We start from the raw sequence: 20,361 nt of genomic DNA on the forward strand, positions 1-20,361 counted from the left end.
GTACAGGTGGGTGGAAGACTTGGATAAGAGACTCCAGATGGGGACAGAATTAAAAGGGGAAAAAAAATTTAAATAAGCCTCCGTCTCCTTTTATCTCCTAGCAGTAGGCAGTAATTTAAGAAATAAAGGAGCCCCATTACCGTTTTCCCTGTCCATTCTTTCCCAGGCACGGTGACCTAGACAGCAGCAAAAAGCGAGTTAATGGGCAGTAGGATGCAAAAGTCAAGGAATGTGGCTACAGCTGATTATAAGAACTGAGAAAGTGGACTGAACAATATTGACTCCCAGCACGCCACCTCGATGCCCATCTTGGGGAATCCGTCGCTGGAAGGGACCCATCTCGCCCACCCTTAGGGGTCGAGGTGGGTGAAGGGGGAGGAGAGAGCTGGCGGGGCGGGGTGGGGTTGCTCCGCCCCCGGAGGCTGGGCTGTGACCAGCAGGCGGCTCCGCAGCGCAGCGGGCGCGCTCATATAGGGCACAGCCGAGGGTACGTGGATCGCGGTGCGGAGACTGAGGTTAGAAGGCAGGTGGCGAGATGAACCGCGTACCAGCGTTCCTGAGCGCGGCCGAGGTGGAGGAACACCTCCGCAGCTCCAGCCTCCTCATCCCGCCTCTAGAGACGGCCCTGGCCAACTTCTCCAGCGGTCCCGAAGGAGGGGTCATGCAGCCCGTGCGCACCGTGGTGCCGGTGACCAAGCACAGGGGGTGAGTGAGGAGGATCGGGGCCAGGGGCAGGAGAAACTGGAAAGGGGGAAGAGGAGGAGCAGGAAGAGGAGCGGTGGAAGAACGGAAGAGACGGCTTGACTAATTGTTGCTAACAGCTGCCACTTTTAATAGGCGCTACCCGGTGTGCTAAGTGGGAGCTTTACGGGTGTTACCTTGTTTATTTCAGCGCACTCTCCACCTGGGGAGATATTGATGCCACCGTTTTATTGATGGAAAACTGAGACTCAGAGAGGTTAAGTGACTTACCTAGGCTTACACAGCTACTAAGTGGCAGAGCTGGAATGGTTTTCTGATCCGGAGTCAGACTTCTGAACATATTATGCATAGTGTCTAAGGGAAGGGCAGAGGGATGCGGGGGCTGGGAGAGGGCCAGTGGGGCCGTGACGAAGGAAAGAGAAAGGAGGGTATATGGGTACTTTCTAAGAGACCCCAGCATTGATGGAAACGGGCTGAAGCTGCTCCCTCTCTCCTTGTAGCTACCTGGGGGTCATGCCCGCCTACAGTGCTGCAGAGGATGCCCTGACCACCAAGTTGGTCACCTTCTACGAGGACCGCGGCATCACCTCGGTCGTCCCCTCCCACCAAGCTACTGTGCTACTCTTTGAGCCCAGCAATGGCACCCTGCTGGCGGTGAGCAACTTCCTGTCCCGGGGTGGAATGGGGCCCCTGGGCCCAGATTTAAGTTCAAAAGTGAGTTCTCCACAAGCAGGGGGAGTCTTGATTGTGACTACATGTGTCCCTCTGCAAGTGACTGGATACCAGCAACAGTGAAGGTTATCTGTGTTCATGCATCTATTTCTAGGACTGCCTGAAGATGCATAACACAGCACCAGCGCCCACTGCTGCCTCAAGCATGTGACAGTGTGGAAATAATAATCTTGTCATTCTTGCATATGTCCTTGTCCTATACTCAGTTACCCCAAATACACAGCTTGAAGGAACCCATTAGCCAAGGGAAGATTTACTTACTGAATCCTTGTCAACATGGAAAAGAAGGGGGTGTTCTGTAATCCTTGCAAGCCTTTTCAGAGGGGTATACGGTGTGACCTGTTTTAATATCTAATCATAGTATCAAAAGGTAGCAGTAGCTCTCGTTTATGGAGTACTTTATTAAAGTGTCAGGCACTGTTCTAAACATTTCACATTTGTTAATCCTCTTAAAGCCATTCTATGAGATGGGTAATATGATTACTTCCACTTTATAGATGAGGAAACTGAGTCAGAACAACCATGTTCAACTTACTGAGGTCTATGTAACCAACAATTAGCATGGCTGGACTTCAGAGCTGCTCAGTCTAAGTCAATGGTCCATAGGTCCAGACTCTCCTAAGACCACTGCCATTTTAACTGCCATATATTGGGCACTTATGTGTCAAGAAGGAGACACTGATCACATTCAATTCTGAGAAATTCCTCTATGGGTGTTTTTATTAACTCTCCTTCCCCTCAATTTCTGTTGAGGTCCTCGAGGCTCAGGTTAGTATAGTCACTTTGCTTGAGGTCACATAGCTGGTTAGTGAAAGACTCAAGAATCAATCCTAGGTCTGATAGTTAACTCTTGTGGTCTGTGCACTCCAAGCTGGGTCTTACAACGTCCTTCCTTTTCCCCTGAATTTCTGGATCGCCAAAGAATCTGGCTGTTCAACACTCCTTTGAGAATATCTAGCTCTTCCCAACTCATCCAATGGAGACAGCATTCATATACCTGCCAACAGCAGTTCCCCAGGGGGGTAGAACCCGAGGCTTTGAAACTAGATGACAGCTGAATCTGTTCAGTAACTTGGTGATTCACTTCCTCATCTGTAAAATGAGGTTGATGATGCCTATTTTTTGATGGTCAGCTGAGATGAATAACTTATAAACAGAGAAGGATGCAGAGGGTGGCTGTTACTAGCAAGGCATAATTTTCAACCTTCGCTGTGTATCAGAATCACCTGGGCTGTCTGGGTCTGACTCCTAGAAGAGATACAGACTGGGTTAATCTAAGGGTGGTATCTGAGCATCTTCACGAAGCTTTCCACATGTACAGCAGGAACGGAGAGCCACTAAGAGTTTCATGACCCTTGTCCAAATGTCAAACGGCAACCTTCTCTCTCAAGTTCCTTCTTAATTTGGTGTTTTGAGAATCCTAGGGCAAGAAAAGAAAATGATAGTTCTTGAGAGCTCAGCATGTGCTAGATGTTTCCAGATAAGCCAGTGCATTTAATCCTCACAATAACCCTCTGAATGGCTGGCATTATCTTTGTTTTTACAGGTGAGGAAACCAGTGCTTAAAGATTAAAGTGTTTGTTCAAAGTTGCATATCTCTTAAGTGGAGGAATCGGATCCAGGGCTGACACCAAACCCATGCTGTTTGTAGGATGCTATAAAACTTCCTAGGCTAATATTTTAGAACTGTTTCTTCTAATTTAAGTAGTGGACAGGGGTGCCCCTTGCTCACTGTCTCTCCTTTCCTCCAAGGTCATGGATGGAAATGTCATAACTGCAAAGAGAACAGCTGCGGTTTCTGCCATTGCCACCAAGGTAAGATGAATGGCTGGCTGTACTATGAAGGTGAGCTGTTGGGTGGGGTCTGGTATCTCAATCTTGAGAGACTAAAGGAGAAGTGGGGAACTTATTTTGGTTTCCTGTTGGACATAGCTGGAACTCCAGATGTCAGATATATCAGGTGAGCACAGTAATTCATGAAATTATTAGCTACCATTTAATGTGCATGACCAGATTCCAAGTACCATACGTGCATAATTCTCAATCTTCCCATCAGTCTTGAAGAATAGAAATGAGAAATTCTCTCCACCTTCCAGGTCAAGGAATATGGCTCAGAGAGGTTCTGTGAATTGCCCAGGATCACACAGCTCACAAGTGCTAGAGTAAGAATTTAATACCTGACCTCTCTGGCTTCCAGGACTGGCTTCTTGTCCCTGTACCACATTGCCCCTGGTAAGACAGTATGATTGTCCCATAGACCAAAGCTAGTACTACACAAGAGGCAGAGTGAACTGAACAGAGCCAAGCCAGATCCGTGTATTCATTCGACAAGTATTGAGTGAGTTCCTATCCTGTGTCAGGCGCTGTTCTAAATGTTAGGGAAATGGCAGTGAGCAAAACAGAGGGGCACGCATAGGGGAGGTAGACAATACCAATAAAAAGGGATACACAGGCCGGGTTCAGTGGCTCGTGCCTGTAATCCCAACACTTTGGGAGGCTGAGGCAGGAGTATCACTTGAGGTCAGGAGTTGGAGACCAGCCTGGTCAACATGGTGAAACCTTGTCTCTTGTGAAAACGCAAAAATTATCTGGTCTTGGTGGCGAGTGCCTGTAATCCCAGCTACCCGGGAGGCTGAGGCAGGAGAATCGTTTAAACTCAGGAGATGGAGGTTTCAGTGAGCCGAGATCGAGCCATTGCACTCTAGCCTGGGCAACAGAGTGAGTCTCTGTCTTAAAAAACAAAACAAAACAAAACAAACAACAAAAAAAAACCTTTTGAGTTTAATAATGTGTTAAATAGTAATAAATAATATGTAATTAAATAATTAGCACATATTAATAAATGATTAATAGTGTGCTTAGAATTTGCTAAAAAATAAAAGCAACAACAACCCAAAAAGTCACATAACATGTTAGAAAGATGAAGATAAAGCAGAAGTGAGAGTATGGGAGAAGGTGTCACATTTTACATTATCCAAGAAAGACCTCGCTGAGAAGGTGACATTTGAGTCAAAGCTGAAAGCAGTGAGTTAGTGAACCATGTGGAAACGCGGAGGGGCGCTCCGGGCAGAGGGAATGGCAAGCAAGGGGGGTGATGATGCTCCCGAGCAATGTCAAGTCATCCTATAAGAAAAACAGCATTTTTAGAAGTTAGAGTTAAGAGGATCAGGCTTAGAAAACAGGGTGTTTGTGGGAACGATTGGAATCTGGAGTCTTTCACGTTAAATGTGGAAGTACAAGGTCTTGGGACACTGGTTTTCCTAAGTTATTATAAAGGGAACATGGTAACCCAGGGAAAGGTGTAGCAGCAAAGACCAGGTGTTCGGGTTGTATCTCAAAGTTTTCTAGGTACCTGCTGGAGGGGTGGGGGGAAGAATGGAAGGATTAATCTGGTAATTGTATACGAAGGGAGTAGACCAACAGCACCCACCTCAATGAACTGGTTTTTAGTTATATCCAGACCTGACTCAAGTAATCAAGGACTCCTTGCTATGTTTGCTGGTTGGGAACAGAATGAATCTCGTATTACTGCCTGTCATTTATAAAGAGCTTTAGTCTTTTTCAGAATCATTTCCAGCCCTTTGTCTGGACTATGAGTTTCTGTGAGGAAGGCAGGGAAAGTATTAATGGCTTCATTTTACGCAGCAAAGAATAGAAACTTGGATTTCCTGAAGTCATACAACCAGATGCCTGTGGGTTCTTTTGAGGCCACATGGTCTTGGCCCAGATGAGAAGTCTCCAACATAAGCAAGCTATGCAGCAGCATTAGCTAGGGAAGTTTTTAAAAACTCAAATTCCCATGCCTACTGAATCAAAACACAGAGTGTAAGGATCAACCAGGTCTGGAAACCACACTTTTGGTAGACCCAGCCTGCAATAACACTGCTTTGTTGCATTAATAAAAATCTGTGCTCCCAGAAGAATCAGGAAGCCTCGGGTTGACACTTCAAAGTTTAGACACTTCAAAGTTTAGGCTGAAACTTCACAGCTTTATTTCCAGGGGCTCAGATGAACACTTTCAATAAGGAACAAAGGGTCTATTTTACTTGTTGCCTTGAATCTTGTCCACCATTTCTCTTTTATTTAGGGCTTTTGTGGGGGAGAATAAGTATAGGGAGCTCTAGGGTCTGATGAACATAATACATTTTTTGTGCTTGGGTCTCACATAAGCTTCATTGAAGACTGATATGTTTTCTCAAGGTGACAGTATGTATCAGGGTTTAGCACTGACATGCATTTATTCAACAAATATTTGAGTGTCCACCAAGTGCAAGGTTCTATGCTCAGCATGGAGTAAGCAAAACCAGATACAATACCTGCCCTCATGTAGTACAGGGTCCAGTGGGGGAGACAAGATATAGTCCAAAGATCACACCAACAGGCTGGGTGTAGTGGCTCACACCTGTAATCCCAGCATTCTGGGAGACTGAGACAGGCAGATTACCTGAGGTCAGGAGTTCAAAACCAGCCTGGCCAACATGGCAAAACCCCATCTTTACTAAATAGACAAAAAAAAAAAGAAAAAAAAATTAGCTGGGCATGGTGGCGGGTGCCTGTAATCCCAGCTACTGGGGAGGCTGAAGCAAGGGAGTCGCTTGAATCCTGGAGGCGGAGGTTGCAGTGAGCGGAGATCACACCACTGCACTCTAGCCTGGATGACAGAGTGAGACTCAGTCTCAAAACAAACAAACAAAAAAATTATGCCAATAAATATGAAACTACAACGCTGACAAGTGCTATGAGAGTGTAAAGCAGTTATGTCTTGATCTAGTCTGTGGCTGTGCCTCTGTAAGGGATATTTGAGCTAGGATTGAAGGATAATAGGAGTTACTTGTGAGGGGCAGAGGGGACAAAGAAGCCTGGCATCCTATGGCGAGGAATTAATTCATGCAAAGGCCCTGTGGTTGGAGGAAGTACATGAGCTTGGGAAGCTGCAAGGAAGCCAGTATGGCTGGAAGACAGGAAGTACAGGGGAACATGGCATGATGGTATGAGAGAGGACTATACAGATGGGAGGGCCAGACCACGCAAGGCCTTGGAAAATGCAAATGAAACAGACTTTCAGACTCTTTAAATGAGAAACCTAGCAGATTCATATACATGTACTTAACCTACATGCTTATGAGAAAAGATTGAAGTGCCACTAATGCTATTTAATAAATCTTATAAACGTATCATTAAAAGTCGACTGGGTGCAGTGGCTTACACCTGTAATCCCAACACTTTGGGAGGCCGAGGCAGGTGGATCACTTGAGGTCAGGAGTTCGAGACCAGCCTGGCCAACATGGCGAAACCCCATCTCTACAAAAAAAAAAAAAAAAAATTAGCCAGGCGTGGTAGTGCATGCCTGTAATCCCAGCTACTCAGGAGGCTGAGGCACGAGAATCACTTGAACCCAGGAAGCAGAGGTTGCAGTGAGCTGAGATCACACCACTGCATTCCAGCCTGGGCAACAAAGCGAGACTGTCTCAAAAAAAGAAAATTTTAAAAAAATATCAATTATCACACTATTACCAGGGCAACAAATTATCAAGTAAGACAACCAATCAGAATTACACATTTAGTTTAGGAAATTGAAGGTTATTTTTATGGGATACTGTAACAATTTCTGAAGCTCAGCTGTACTTGCAAGAATAGATTCATATTAACTGAGAACAGAAGAAAATGGTAACAATTAAGGGAAAAAAATCATCTAATTATCCTTATCAGACAGAAACATAAGATTTCTAGTCTTGTGGATATTATCATTTTGAAACCTTTTCAAATCAGAGACGTCGAACTATATTTTATGGCACAGAATGGTATCTCTCCTTCGGTAGCTGCAGGAGATAAAATTAATTCCTAATATTTCAGAGATGACATTTTGCTAGGAATTAGTAGTTAAGAAGATTTTTTACTTTTTAAATATTATACTCCAGAATTCCAGTGAGTAGCATTGTATGAAAGAACAGACCCCAGGGAACTCAAAGTTTACTAAATGAAATAGAGAAAAGGCAGAAGAGGGTTTTATTTAATATATACGATGTTGAGGGCCAAGTGATATCTTTCCTCTATGCCAGTGGTTCTCCACTGAGCATGAGTTTGTCACCTGCTCCAGAGACATTTAGGAGTTGCGCAGACATTTTTAGTTCCCACAACTTCAAGGGGTGGAAAATGCTACTAACATCTAATGGATAGAAACCAGAGATACTGTTGCACATCCTGTAATACCCAGGATGGCACCCCTCCCCAACAAAGAATTGTCCAGCCCACGTGTTAGTAGTACCAAGGTTGAGAAGCCCAGTGCTACCTCTTGTAGGTCATAGTAGGTGTGTACCAATTCTGTGCAAATAAGACTACCTCTGTCCTCATGGGGCTTAAAGGCCTGTAGAAGAAAATCTACAAACAAATAAGGCTATGGCCTTGTGCATTCTATCAAGGAGGCCACAAAGGCCTCATTGGAGAGGTGGCACTGGACATGAGCTGATCATAGAACCCTGCTCTCAAACACAGACACCCTCAGGAGGTGCCACAGATGCTAATTCTTTAGAGGAAGACAGAGGCTGTGAAAGCATCAACAGAGTGGGCTCGGCGAATATAGCTAGAACCCTGGGAAGGAAGGGCTCACAGCATCCAGGCAGCTCTTAGAAGCAGCTCAGAGCTCTGAGAAGTGGGTATGGCTGAGCATGCACCTGAGACAATGGCATAGAAGAAAGGACATGGGCTTTGGGGTATGGAAGATGTGACTTTAGAGCCCCACTGTGCTCTTTAATAGCTGTAAAACCTGGCTGGGCACGGTGGCTCACGCCTGTAATCCCAGCACTTTGGGAGGCCGAGATGGGCAGATCACCTGAGGTCAGAAGTTTGAGACCAGCCTGGTCAACATGGTGAAGCCCGATCTCTATCAAAAATACAAAAATTAGCCGGTCATAGTGGTGCACACCTGTAATCCCAGCTCCTGGGAGGCTGAGGCAGGAGAATCACTGGAACCCAGGAGGCAGAGGTTGCAATGAGCCAAGATGGTGCCACTGCACTCCAGCCTAGGCGACAGAGCGAGATTCCGTCTCAAAATAAACAAATAAATAATAAATAAATAAATAAATAAATTTATAAAATAGTTGTAAGACCCAGAGCAAGTTCACCTTTCTGGACCTCAGTCTCTTCATCTGTAAGAAGAAGATAATAGGAGTCCCCAACTCATAGGGCCAATGTCTAGACTAAATGAGATCATGGGGGTAAAGCATTGGCATACATTAGCTGTTCAGTGAAGCCTTCTTCCTTCTCTTCCCACTCGACACAGGGGAAACTAAGACACAAAAGGGAATTCTCTTGATTGCCTGCAAGCTCTTGAGGGAGGCAGAAGAGAGGGCAGAAGTCACCTGATACTCAAACCGTCTTAGTTTTGTACCTATCTGCTAGGGTCTCCCTTGACCTTTGCCACTTCATTTCTCTCACACAGTTTCTGAAACCCCCCAGCAGTGAAGTGCTGTGCATCCTTGGAGCTGGGGTCCAGGCCTACAGCCACTATGAGATCTTCACAGAGCAGTTCTCCTTTAAGGAGGTAAGTCCCGGGGCGGGGGTGGGAGAGAAGAGGGAAGAGGGTGGTCCTTGAGCTGTCTGTACTCCTTCACTGCACCACAGGTTATTCTGAAATAATTACGTTGTGAGCCCCACCTAGACCATTGTTGTATCTTCATGACTTCCCAGAAGGGGATGGATGATAAGAGTTGGGGAAAGATCTGGTTACCTGTTTCCAGTCCTCAGTTCACAGGGCATTTGTCTGAGGATACAGCAAGCTTACTCGGTTAAAGGATTGTTTTATATCTCTTGTATACATTCAATTGTCCTTTTAGCCCCTGTCTATTATGTTTTTCTTAGGAGAATCCAGAGTTTTTAAGTATTCAAGGTTATGGATCAAGAAACTGGGTGGGAAGAGATGTGGAGACCAGTAAGCCACAGCCTCTCTCTTTTGCAGTCTCCATACTGGTCCACCTTCCCTTCTCTGCGGCTCATGCTTCCCCCGGGAATGTTTGATGCTATCTTATTTTATGTGTGTGTATGAAAGGGATGGAGCAGATTTAAAGTATGATTTAATGATGAAAATAAAACCACTGCCTTGGGAAATATAGACTTAAAATTAGATGAGTGCAAAAGTAATTGCAGTTTTTTTTGTTTGTTTGTTTTTTGTTTGTTTGTTTTTTTGAGATGGAATCTTGCTCCGTCGCCCAGGCTAGAGTGCAGTGGCGTCATCTCGGCTCACTGCAACCTCCACCTCCCGGGTTAAAGTGATTCTTGGGCCTCAGCCTCCCCAGTAGCTTGGATTATAGGTGCCCACCACCACACCTGGCTAATTTTTGTATTTTTTAGTAGAGACGGGGTTTCACCATGTTGGCCAGGCTGGTCTCAAACTCCTGACCTCAGGTGATCCACCTGCCTTGTCCTCCCAGAGTTCTGGGATTACAGGCATGAGCCACTGTGCCCGGTTGCCATTACTTTTAATACAAGGAAGAAAACAAAAGAAAAATGCCCTTTTATCTGTTTTCAAAGGCAGTTAATGTTCTCTGATCTTTCCTCTTCAGCTTTTTATAACATAGTGTTAGTAATGTTAGATACGCACCATTGTATATCCTCTCTTACTGAATGTTCTAACATCACTTTTCAGGTTATCTAATTTTTACATAAAATTTGCATAGTCTTCTATTAAGAAGGGTGAAGAGGTTAACCATGCACTTCTGGCTGGGCAAAATGTTCTGTTTTTCACCTTGCTTGGTGAACATGCTTAGGCATAAAGTTTGTTTCTGTATGTATTATATTCCCTTATAAGAAATTCTGTAGGCCTTATTTTCAGTTGACGGGTGACAAGCCCTTGACCCAAACATTGGAACCTGTCAAGCAAGTCGGCAAGTCCCCAGCTCCTGGCGAGGCCACTGTCCCACCCCCTAACCCCAGCAGCTTTCAGGATTCCAGCTGCAGCTACCATTCTTGGCCTTTTCATTGGCTGTGCCATTTACCTTCAAACTCTTCTGATCTTGAATTTCCTAAGTATCCTTCACCAATCAAGTCATTCCATGAAAAACATTGTCATAAATAATCCTTTGTATGAATCTCGCACCCATTACAACTCCTTTACAGGGTCTCAGACATAAAGTGTGAGTTCCACACAGACTTTGCCAGTTATCACTTCCATTTTACAGACGTGGAAACTGAGGCTGAATGACATGAAGCAATTTCAGGAAGTAGCAGAGATTGGTTCCAAACCTACCTGGCTCCAGAACTTGCTCTGCTAATTATTATGCTATTAATATATAATAGCTATTTAGCTATTGAGGCTGTGCATCTTGGCCTAGAAGTGAAATACTTCTACCCTTTTTAAACGGGGAAAGTGGTAGAGAATGCTCATTTTCAAATACCTGGCCAGATGTCTAAGTTAATGCTGTACCCCTGATCAAATGTCCATTCTCCATGGGGAATGATTTAGGAGTGATTTAGATAACCATCAGCCCCTATCTCAGAGTGGTTCAACTTTCCCTTTGCATCCCTGGGCTCAGTGTAGCATAAGCAGCCAAAAAATGGCACTAGTGTCCTTCTTGTTACTCCCAATGAAGGTGAGGATATGGAACCGCACCAAAGAAAATGCAGAGAAGTTTGCAGACACAGTGCAAGGAGAGGTACAGGTCTGTTCTTCGGTCCAGGAGGCTGTGGCAGGTGCAGATGTGATCATCACAGTCACCCTGGCAACAGAGCCCATTTTGTTTGGTGAATGGGTGAAGCCAGGGGCTCACATCAATGGTAAGTAGAGTGGCTCCATAAGGCATGATGGGTGGTGGCCAGGCTACTCTCTAGACTGGACCAGTCAGCTACATCTGTAGAGCTAGTTTATTCATGCAGAATGCCCAAGCTATTTAAGGGCCTTGAAAATGTGTGAGATTGAAAAAAACAATATTTGGCCAGGTGCAGTGGCTCATGCCTGTAATCCCAGCACTTTGGGAGACTGAGGCAGGTGGATTGCTTGAGGCCAGGAGTTTGAGACCAGCTTGGTCAACATGGCAAAACCCCATCTCTACTAAAAATACAAAAGTTAGCGAGGCCTGGTGGCTTGCACCTCTAGTCCTAGCTACTCATGAGGCTGAGGCACAAGAATGGCATGAACCCAGGAGGCAGAGGTTGCAGTGAGCCAAGATTGTGCCACTGTACTTTAGCCTGGGCAACAGAGTGAGACTCTATCTTAAAAAACAAACAATATTTGCTCCAAAAAATGTAAAAGGGAAATTACAAATTTGAAACTAATGAATATTTAATGTTCTATAAAAGGTAAATTTTTTTTCTTTTTTTGAGACAGGGTCTCACTCTGTCACTCAGGCTGAAATGCAGTGGCGAGATCTCAGCTCACTGCAACCTCTGCCTCCTGGGTTCAAGCGATTCTCCCACCTCATCCTCCCAAGTAGCTGGGACTACAGGCATGTGCCACCATGCCCAGCTAATTTTTTGTAAGTTTTGGTAGAGACGAGGTTTCACCATGTTGGCCAGGCTGGTCTCGAACTCCTGACCTCAAGCAATCTACCCACTTCAGCCTCCCAAAGTGCTGGGATTGATACAAGTATGAGCCACTACGCCTAGCCATAACATGTAAAATTATGGTAAATGGTATTTCACAGCTCAATTCTGAAATGTGATGGAGTTTAAATCACAAAGGCTAAATGAGTCATTTGTTCTTAACACTAAGAATTATAAAACTTTAAATTTCTTTTGTTCTGTAATTTTTTATGTGACATGTATATGCTTTTTAATATGTGTGACAGGACAAGGGGCAGGAGAGGGGATTCTAGACATGAGGGTGCCTGGGGCCTCTGTAGACCTTCAGATGGCTCTGGGTATTATAGCAAGGGCTGGTCTGTATCTAATACTATTGCAGGTGCTATCCAAAATTCTTTGTATAATTCTTTGCATATTAAATGACATTATTCTATGTATAATGTCATTAAATACTTATAACCAACTTATAAGGCAGGAACTACTATAATAAACTCCATCTTACAGGGGGATAAACCAAGGCATGGAGAAATTATGTAACTTTTCCAAAGTCACACTTTTTTTTTTTTTTTTTGAGATGGAGTCTCACTCTGTCACCCAGGCTGGAGTGCACTGGCATGATCTCGGCTCACCGCAACCTCTGTCTCCCATGTAAAGTGACTCCTCCTGTCTCAGCCTCCCGAGTAGTTGAGATTACAGACACGCGCCACCACACCCAGCTACTTTTTTTGTGTTTTTAGTAGAGACGGGGTTTCACCATGTTGTCCAGGCTGGTCTCGAACTCCTGACCTCAAATGATCTGCCCGCCTCAGCCTCCCAAAGTGCTGGGATCACAGGTGTGAGCCACTGCGCCCAGCCCAAAATCAGAGGTTCTTGATGGCAGAGCTGGGATTTGAACTGAGACACTCTATCCTCAGAGTCCAAGCTTTAAATAATACTCATTATTGCCTTCCAACAGGAAGACTGAATTCTGGTGAGCAGAGCAGGCAAATTCTAGAGGATTTAAAGATGGTCTCGGTGCCCTGTGTTTTAGTGACAAGCACATGGTGTGAACTCAGACGCTAAGAGCTTTGCACACGTGGGCAGATGAGCAGGCAAGAGCCAAGTAAAATGATGACGTATTCAATCATACATTCTGACTGAATCTCTGCCGTGTGCCAGGCACTCTTCTAGATGCTGGGGATGCCACAATAACCAGACAGTCAAGGTCGCTGGTTTCCTGGTGGTTAATTTCAGTGAGGAGAGACAGACAACAAACGAACACATAGAGGAATTAGATAGTTCTGGCTGAAGACGAGACCGGAAAGAACAAGGCCCTGGGTGATAGAGGCTGGTGGTGGAAGTGGAAGGTAGAAGCAGAGAGAGGTGTTTTCAATTGGGTTATCTGAGAAGCTCTCTAAGCTGTGGGTTTTGAGCTGTGAGCTGAATGAAGAGGAAGAACCAGCCATGCCAACAGCTGATCAGATCAGCTGAAGCCGTCCCCAAGAGAGAACAGCAGATACAAAGGCCTTGAGTGTGGAAGCAAACATGGCACGTTTGAGGAAGGGATCAGAGTAATTTGAAAGTCTCAGATTTCCACCAGCATGGGACTCGTGGTCAGATTGGGTCCAGGGAATGGGTAAGAGGTGAGTCAGGGCTGAGTTTATAGACAACAAGACCATTTCTGGAAGGACTTGGGAAATCAAAGGGAAACCAGTTCATGGTGAAATGGGTTTCCAAAGCTGCATCTTCAGGAAGACAGACTTGATTTTTTTTTTTTTCCCCAGCTTAAAACAACACATTATTATCATCTCACAGTTCCTGTGGTTCAGGAGACCGGGCATAGGTAGCTGGATCCTCTGCGCAAAGTCTCACGAAAAAATAAATTGGGTGACACCCAGGCTGCAATCTCATCTCATGCTCAGGGGTCCTCTTGCAGGCTCCCATGGTGTGGCAGGATTCAGTTGCTTACGTTGGAGGATGGGGGAGCCCCTTTCCTTGGGGCCATTCTCAGCTCCCAGAGAAGACCCAAATTCCCTGTCATATGGACTCTCCATCCTCACATCTATCCACAGAGAATCTCCCTTATGTTGGATCCCTCTCTCACTTGGAATCATTCTCCAGGAAGGGCTGACTTGATTTTGAGTCAAGGCATCTCTTCTGCTTTCCTGGCCCAGGGACAAGATTGGTTTATGTGTTCACAGAGGCAACACATACATTTAAGAAAAATGTGTCACAAGCGCAGACAACAGGGAAACACCAACAGATTCTACTTAGTTTACAGCTCGGCGGAGTGACAGGCCCAGTTCCAACCTCCCCCACGCCTCCTTCCTCCTGCCCCGACACCCTGTCAGCCTGTCTTCGACCCTCACTCATTTAGCCTCATCATAGCCAAGCCAGAGCCTTGTCTGAATCAGGCCTCTCTCTCTTCACTGCCTGGCCTACCTCCCTCCGCCTGAGTGACCTCACACAACCCTTTGAGAACTTGCCCCGCTCATAAGCAGTGGTTGTGCGGGGGAAAGGGTCCAGTGAGAAGGAGTGGCCTGAGAAAGGGGGATTTAGTTCCCACCAGCTTATGATTTATTTACAAGCTTCCTTAGCTAGTGCTTTTGTTCTATAGAACTCTCTGCACAAACAACCTTCAAGATGGACATTTTTACACAACTGTCTTTGGAAATTAGAATGAAGGAGAACAGAACGGGAGGGAACAAAGGGAGAAAACTGGGCGGCAGTGGAAGAAGGCATATAAATGCTGTCTTATATTTGTATAAGGCTTTATAGCAGTTTTCAAAGACTAGCCGGCCAGGGGCTGGATCCAGTCAGCAGATGTGTTTGGTTTGGACCATAGAGTGATCTAAAACTCAAGGAGTGACATATGCAAATAGATTTCCTGTTTCTCTTTTACGAAAACAACTGGGGCGTATCTGGTAACAGTGGATCTACATTCACACATGGTAATGATTAGCTGGAGCTGAACAATGGCTGTCCCCTTCGGAAGGGCCGGCTGGCTTCTCCGCCCCTCAGTCTCCACCACATCTAATCCAGTCCCTCTGACCTGCTTTGCTCATTTTCATTACCTCCCTGGCCTTGCAGGCATTTGGTGGCAGCCTCTGCATTCTCCTGTGTCCCAGTGCCCTAGGGGGCGCAACACCTTGGATTCATCATTCTGGTCCTGGACTCCATCCACAGAGGATGCGGATAGTTCAGGCCAGGATGAAGTCAGTTTTCTTTCTGCCAAGACTTCTCCATGACCCTGACACTGGGCTTTTTTTTTTTTTTTTTTTTTTTTTTGTCATGAGTTAAGAGAGAATCCGGGGTGAGTAGAGGGAAAGGGGCACAGTGGCACATGCCTGTGGTCCCAACAGTTTGGGAGGCTGACGGCGGGAGGATCACTTGCGCTCAGGAGTTTGAGGCTGTGGTGAGTTTTTGTTTGTTTGTTTTTTGAGATGGAGTCTTGCTCTGTCACCTGGTTTGGGGCGCAATGGCGCAATTTTGGCTTGCTGCAATCTCCGACTCCCAGGTTCAAGAGATTCTCCTGCCTCAGCCTCCCAGGTAGCTGGGATTACAGGCATGTGCTACCATGCCCCGCTAATTTTTGTATTTTTAGTAGAGAAGGGGTTTCACCATGTTGGCCAGGCTGGTCTTGAACTCCTGACCTCAAGTGATCCACCCACCTCAGCCTTCCAAAGTGTTAGGATTACAGGCGTGAGCCACTGCGTCCGGCCCGTGGTGAGTTCTGATTGCACCACTACACTCCAGCCTGGACAACAGAGTGAGACCCTCTCTCCAAAAAGAAAAAAATAGATATTAAAAGAACTGGTTGGGGGTGAGGAATGGGAATGATGGAGATCAAGAGGAAAGTAGGGTGTGAATAAGCTCCAAGTGATGTGTCTGGTTCGGGATTTTTGTGAGGAAGTTGTTGCTCCCATTAAGCAGAAGAGGTGTGAAAGCCCAGGGGCTCTCTCAGACCTAGATTCACCCATCAGATCCTTTACCTTGGCAAACACCTTCACTTCTTTGAGCCTCCATTTGTGCATCTGTTAAGTGAGAACCAGACTTTGAAATGTACTTGTGAGAACTATAAATAGTATGTGCAAAACATCCCACAGATAGTAGACACCCTGTAAATGAATGCTGTGTCGTCTCAAAATCTTTTGGCAATGACGTGGGATATGGAATAGAAAGGCAAAATGGTAGGTAGTATTTTTTTTTTTTTTCCTTTGAGATGTAGCCTCACGCTGTTGCCCAGGCTGGAGTGCAGTGGCATGATCTTGGCTCACTGTAACCTCTGCCTCCCAGGTTCAAGCGATTCTTGTGCCTCAGCCTCCAGAGTAGCTAAGACTATAGGCGTGAGCCACCACACCTGGGTAATTTTTTGTATTTTTAGTAGAGACGGAGTTTTGCCATGTTGGCCAGGCTAGTCTCAAACTCCTGGACTCAAGTGATCCACCTGCCTCAGCCTCCCAAAGTGCTGGGATTACAGGTGTGAGCCATCACACCTGGCCTATTTCTTAATAAGGTATTTGGTCTTACTGATTGGCAGAGGCATGGCCTGGGGGATGAGGGGGTATTTTGAATCTGAGTGTGCTCACGGGTCCTTTGTTCACCTGTCTCCTATGCTTTGGCTTTCTTAGTAGCCTTTGGCACTAATCCTGGGCTTAGGGTCTGTTTTGCTGTCTCTTAGCTGTCGGAGCCAGCCGACCTGACTGGAGAGAACTGGATGATGAGCTCATGAAGGAAGCTGTGCTGTACGTGGATTCCCAGGAGGCTGCCCTGAAGGAGTCTGGAGATGTCCTGTTGTCAGGGGTGAGGCTCTTCTGACCCGGGTCAGGGCTGCCACTGGGCTGGCCTCACCTGAATCCCAGGGTCTCATTAACTTCCCTTCCAGTTAGGTCTGCTCGAGACCTCAGCCACCCCATCTCCTTGTAGGGGAGGGAGCTCTTAAACATTTTGCAACCCTCTTTAATTCCATTGCAGAAAAATGTGGGCATTATGGGTGGTGACATGTGTGTTCCTGGAAGAAGCTCAATGGATTTTATTTTTCTGCTGGGCTGTCCTATAAAGCAGTGGGATTGGAAGCTTCTTGCAGCCTGGAAACCTTCCCAATGTGACCAACACGATAAGACTGTGTTGCCCACCTTCTGGCGTCATTTTACTGTTATAATCAGCTTCAAAACAAGAAGGGAGCTGCTGGCATGCATGTTCAGATAAAAGCATGTCTATTTCCTCACTGACACAATGATCTTGGCACGACAGCTCCCTGGACACCAACTTGAATCCGTGTTTATGGTATCACAAAAGCAAATGCCACCCCAAAAGGATTTCGGGGACCAGCCTCTTCCCTAATATCATTCAGTGTACAAAGAATAATTATTTTTTTGAACCAAATTTCTCTCTTATCCAGCTCAGGAATTCCCTGGGCTGGCTTCAAAAGTCAACCCTGAGCAGACTTTAGCTTCATGCCTGGGTCAGCGTATGTTTGTTTCCTAGGCCGAGATCTTTGCTGAGCTGGGAGAAGTGATTAAGGGAGTGAAGCCAGCCCACTGTGAGAAGACCACAGTGTTCAAGTCTTTGGGTAAGATCCACTGCTCCCTGGGCACAAATCCAACTAGAGCACAAGGCAGGTTCACCCATTGGTGGGAAGAGGAATGACCATCAGACTCTGCAGCTGAATCATTGTGCTCCATCATTCAGGTCAATTATTTACATGGCTTAGCCTAGTGATGAAGCCCATGAACTCTGGAACTCAGCAGTCCTGGGTCGGAGTCCCTTCCCTGCCACTCAAAGGCATGTGTCCTTAGGCAAGTGATCTGACCTCTCTAGGCCACAGTTTCCTCACCACCTGTCACCAGTGAGGATTAGGTGGGATGTGCATATAAAATGAATCAGTTAGGTGCAGATCTTAATGAAACTCAGAAGGTACCCTTCAGAGATGGAGGGGGCAGGGGACAAAGATGTTAAAAGACAGGATCCTTAAGGGAAATGGCAGAGACCCAACCTGAAAGAGAGTCAGATGGAAAGTATAGCCTGAGCCCTGTTCATTCCCTCCTTCCCTACTCTCCCACTTGCTGCTTTGAGGAGGGCTTCCACGGGGAGCCCCCTACCACCTGAGTTGTATGGGGTACCTTATAGAAGCCCAACAAAGGGTGGGGTCCCAGTGGCCAGTCTGTCCCTTGCCCCAGGTCCTCTTCCACCCTATGAGACTGAAGGAAACAGAAGTACATGGGAACAGGCTGAGCTCTGTGGCTTACGCCTGTAATCCCAGCACTTTGGGAGGCCGAGGTGGGCAGATCACTTGAGCTAAGGAGTTTGAGACCAGCCTGGCCAGCATGATGAAACTCTGTCTCTACTAAAAATACAAAAATTAGCCAGGCGTGGTGGTGTACATCTGCAATCCCAGCTACTAGGGAGGTTGAGGCAGGAGAATCACTTGAATCCGGGAGGTGGAGCTTGCAGTGAGCCAAGATCACGCCACTGCACTCCAGCTTGGGCGACAGAGCGAGACTCTGTCTCAAAAAAAAAAAAAAAAAAAAAGAGTGTCCTCTGTCCCCCTCTCATGACCTTCCATACTTCATGATCAAGCAGCAAAAGAGTTAATGCCTGGCAGAGCATCAAGAGTGCTCTGGCCACCCAGAGCCCACGCCATTGGTTAAGTATGCATTCCTTGCAGGTTGGTAAATGTCTTTAAAATCTCTCATGCACTGGAAGACAAAGGCAATAAAACTTTATGTGGAGCCTGGTTCAAAGACATCACATGGATCCAGTTTTGTCTGAAAGCTTCAGAGGTCATGGCAGATCAGGGGTCAGCCAGCCCCCACTTAAGGAGCCAAAATGCTGCAGAAACTTGTTTTGTTCTTTCTGGCAATTTTTGCTATCTTACTTTTGGGGATTAGTTTATTGGCACATCATTTCACCTAACGGATGCATATCAAGCACCTAATTATGTATCTGCGCTGGGTGCAGAGGTTGAGGTGTCTACCAAAACTACACGACAAAGGGGAGCTGCCAAAGGATGCAGCGTTCGAACTGGACCAAGGGTCAGCAAACTGCAGCCTGTGGGCCAGACCCACCCAGCTTCCTGCTTTTGTGTGGCCTATGAGCTTGAAATGTTTTTTAGATTTTCAAATGATCGGGGGGAGAAAATATTTCATGATGTAGGAAAATGATACAGAATTCAAGCTTCAGTTCCATACATAATTTCACTGATACACAGTCAGGCTCTTTTGTTTACCTGTTGGCTGTACTTTCTACTCTAAAGGCAGAGTTGAATAATCGTAGTAGAGACCCTGTGGCCCACAGTTTGCTCAGGCTGGGCCTGGTGGCTCATGCCTGTAAGCTCAGCACTTTGGGAGGCCGAGGCGGGTGGATCACCTGACAGGAGTCAGGATCTCCTGACTCCTGAGGTCAGGAGTTCAAAACTAGCCCGGCCAACATGGTGAAAGCCCAACTCTACTAAATATACAAAAATATATATCTATTTAGCCAGACCTGGTGGCATGTGCCTATAATCCCAGCTACTCAGAAGGCTGAGGCAGGAGAATCGCTTGAACCTGGGAGGTGGAGGTTGCAGGGAGCCAAGATCACGCCACTGCACTCCAGCCTGGGCGACAGCGAGACTCTGTCTCAAAAAAATAAGTTTGCTCAGCCCTGAGCTAGATTTAGAAGGACACACAATTTCTTGGTGGGTGTTTCTTAGTGTCATATTCTCTGCCCCTTTGTAGACCATCTAAGCCTGAACTCACCTCTGAGTATCAGTCCCTGTTATTCCAATGGGCACTGGCAACATGGACACGTATCAGGAAACTGCCAGCCATGGGGCCTGGGTTGTTTCAGGAAAAGTTGTTCTGACCAAAGGTGAACCAAATTTCTGTCTATTCTAGGAATGGCAGTGGAAGACACAGTTGCAGCCAAACTGATCTATGATTCCTGGTCATCTGGTAAATAGAACAAAGGAACTTGGTGTTGAGATGGATGCTCGAGGAATGTTGCTGCTGGTTCTCATAATTTCTAGAGTAAATGAGGAAGTCCAGTCCCCAGTGAACTCTCCTTTTGTGCTTATTGCGTTTTACCTTAAGTGCTGAGATCCTCGTTTATGTTTGTAGTTGGAAAGCAAAACTAGCCATTTCTTCTGCTATACCAAGTTATAATAGCATTCATTTCCCTTTATATTTCCCTGAAATAAAGCACTATCCAATTCTGCAGTGTTTGCTTTGGTAACTTCTATTCCTATCACAAGGAAACTGAGAGGGATCAGATGCTTCTATTCACTCCCTGGGGGAGCTCCACTGGCTATAATGAAATTTCTTTTATATTTATTATTGTTTTGAGACAGAGTCTCTCTCTGTCACCCAGGCTGGAGTGCAGTGGCGTGATGTTGACTCACTGCAACCTCCACCTCCCGGGTTCAAGCGATTCTCTTGCCTCAGCCTCAGCCTCCCG

At 46.0% G+C, this 20,361-nt stretch overlaps 1 protein-coding gene across 2 annotated transcripts in view; it reads left to right on the forward strand.

Moving 5' to 3' along the window:
• The window catches only part of CRYM (crystallin mu), a 43,689-nt gene extending 23,566 nt beyond the window's left edge, over positions 1–20,123 (forward strand). Inside the window, exons 3-10 of one of the 2 annotated variants that reach the window (XM_025370482.1) lie at positions 453–705; positions 1,203–1,356; positions 3,187–3,249; positions 8,873–8,974; positions 11,019–11,202; positions 16,607–16,728; positions 17,413–17,497; positions 19,803–20,123. In XM_025370482.1, coding sequence (XP_025226267.1) covers positions 536–705; positions 1,203–1,356; positions 3,187–3,249; positions 8,873–8,974; positions 11,019–11,202; positions 16,607–16,728; positions 17,413–17,497; positions 19,803–19,867 — 945 coding nt within the window. In that variant the 5' untranslated portion in view covers positions 453–535 and the 3' untranslated portion in view covers positions 19,868–20,123. Of the gene's footprint in view, positions 1–270; positions 706–1,202; positions 1,357–3,186; positions 3,250–8,872; positions 8,975–11,018; positions 11,203–16,606; positions 16,729–17,412; positions 17,498–19,802 lie in introns of those variants that run through there. The other variant, XM_025370483.1, reaches the window with a different exon arrangement.
• Positions 20,124–20,361: the final 238 nt, after the last annotated feature.

This window comes from Theropithecus gelada, chromosome 20, assembly GCF_003255815.1.
Source record: "Theropithecus gelada isolate Dixy chromosome 20, Tgel_1.0, whole genome shotgun sequence".
Classification (NCBI taxonomy): Eukaryota; Metazoa; Chordata; class Mammalia; order Primates; family Cercopithecidae; genus Theropithecus; species Theropithecus gelada.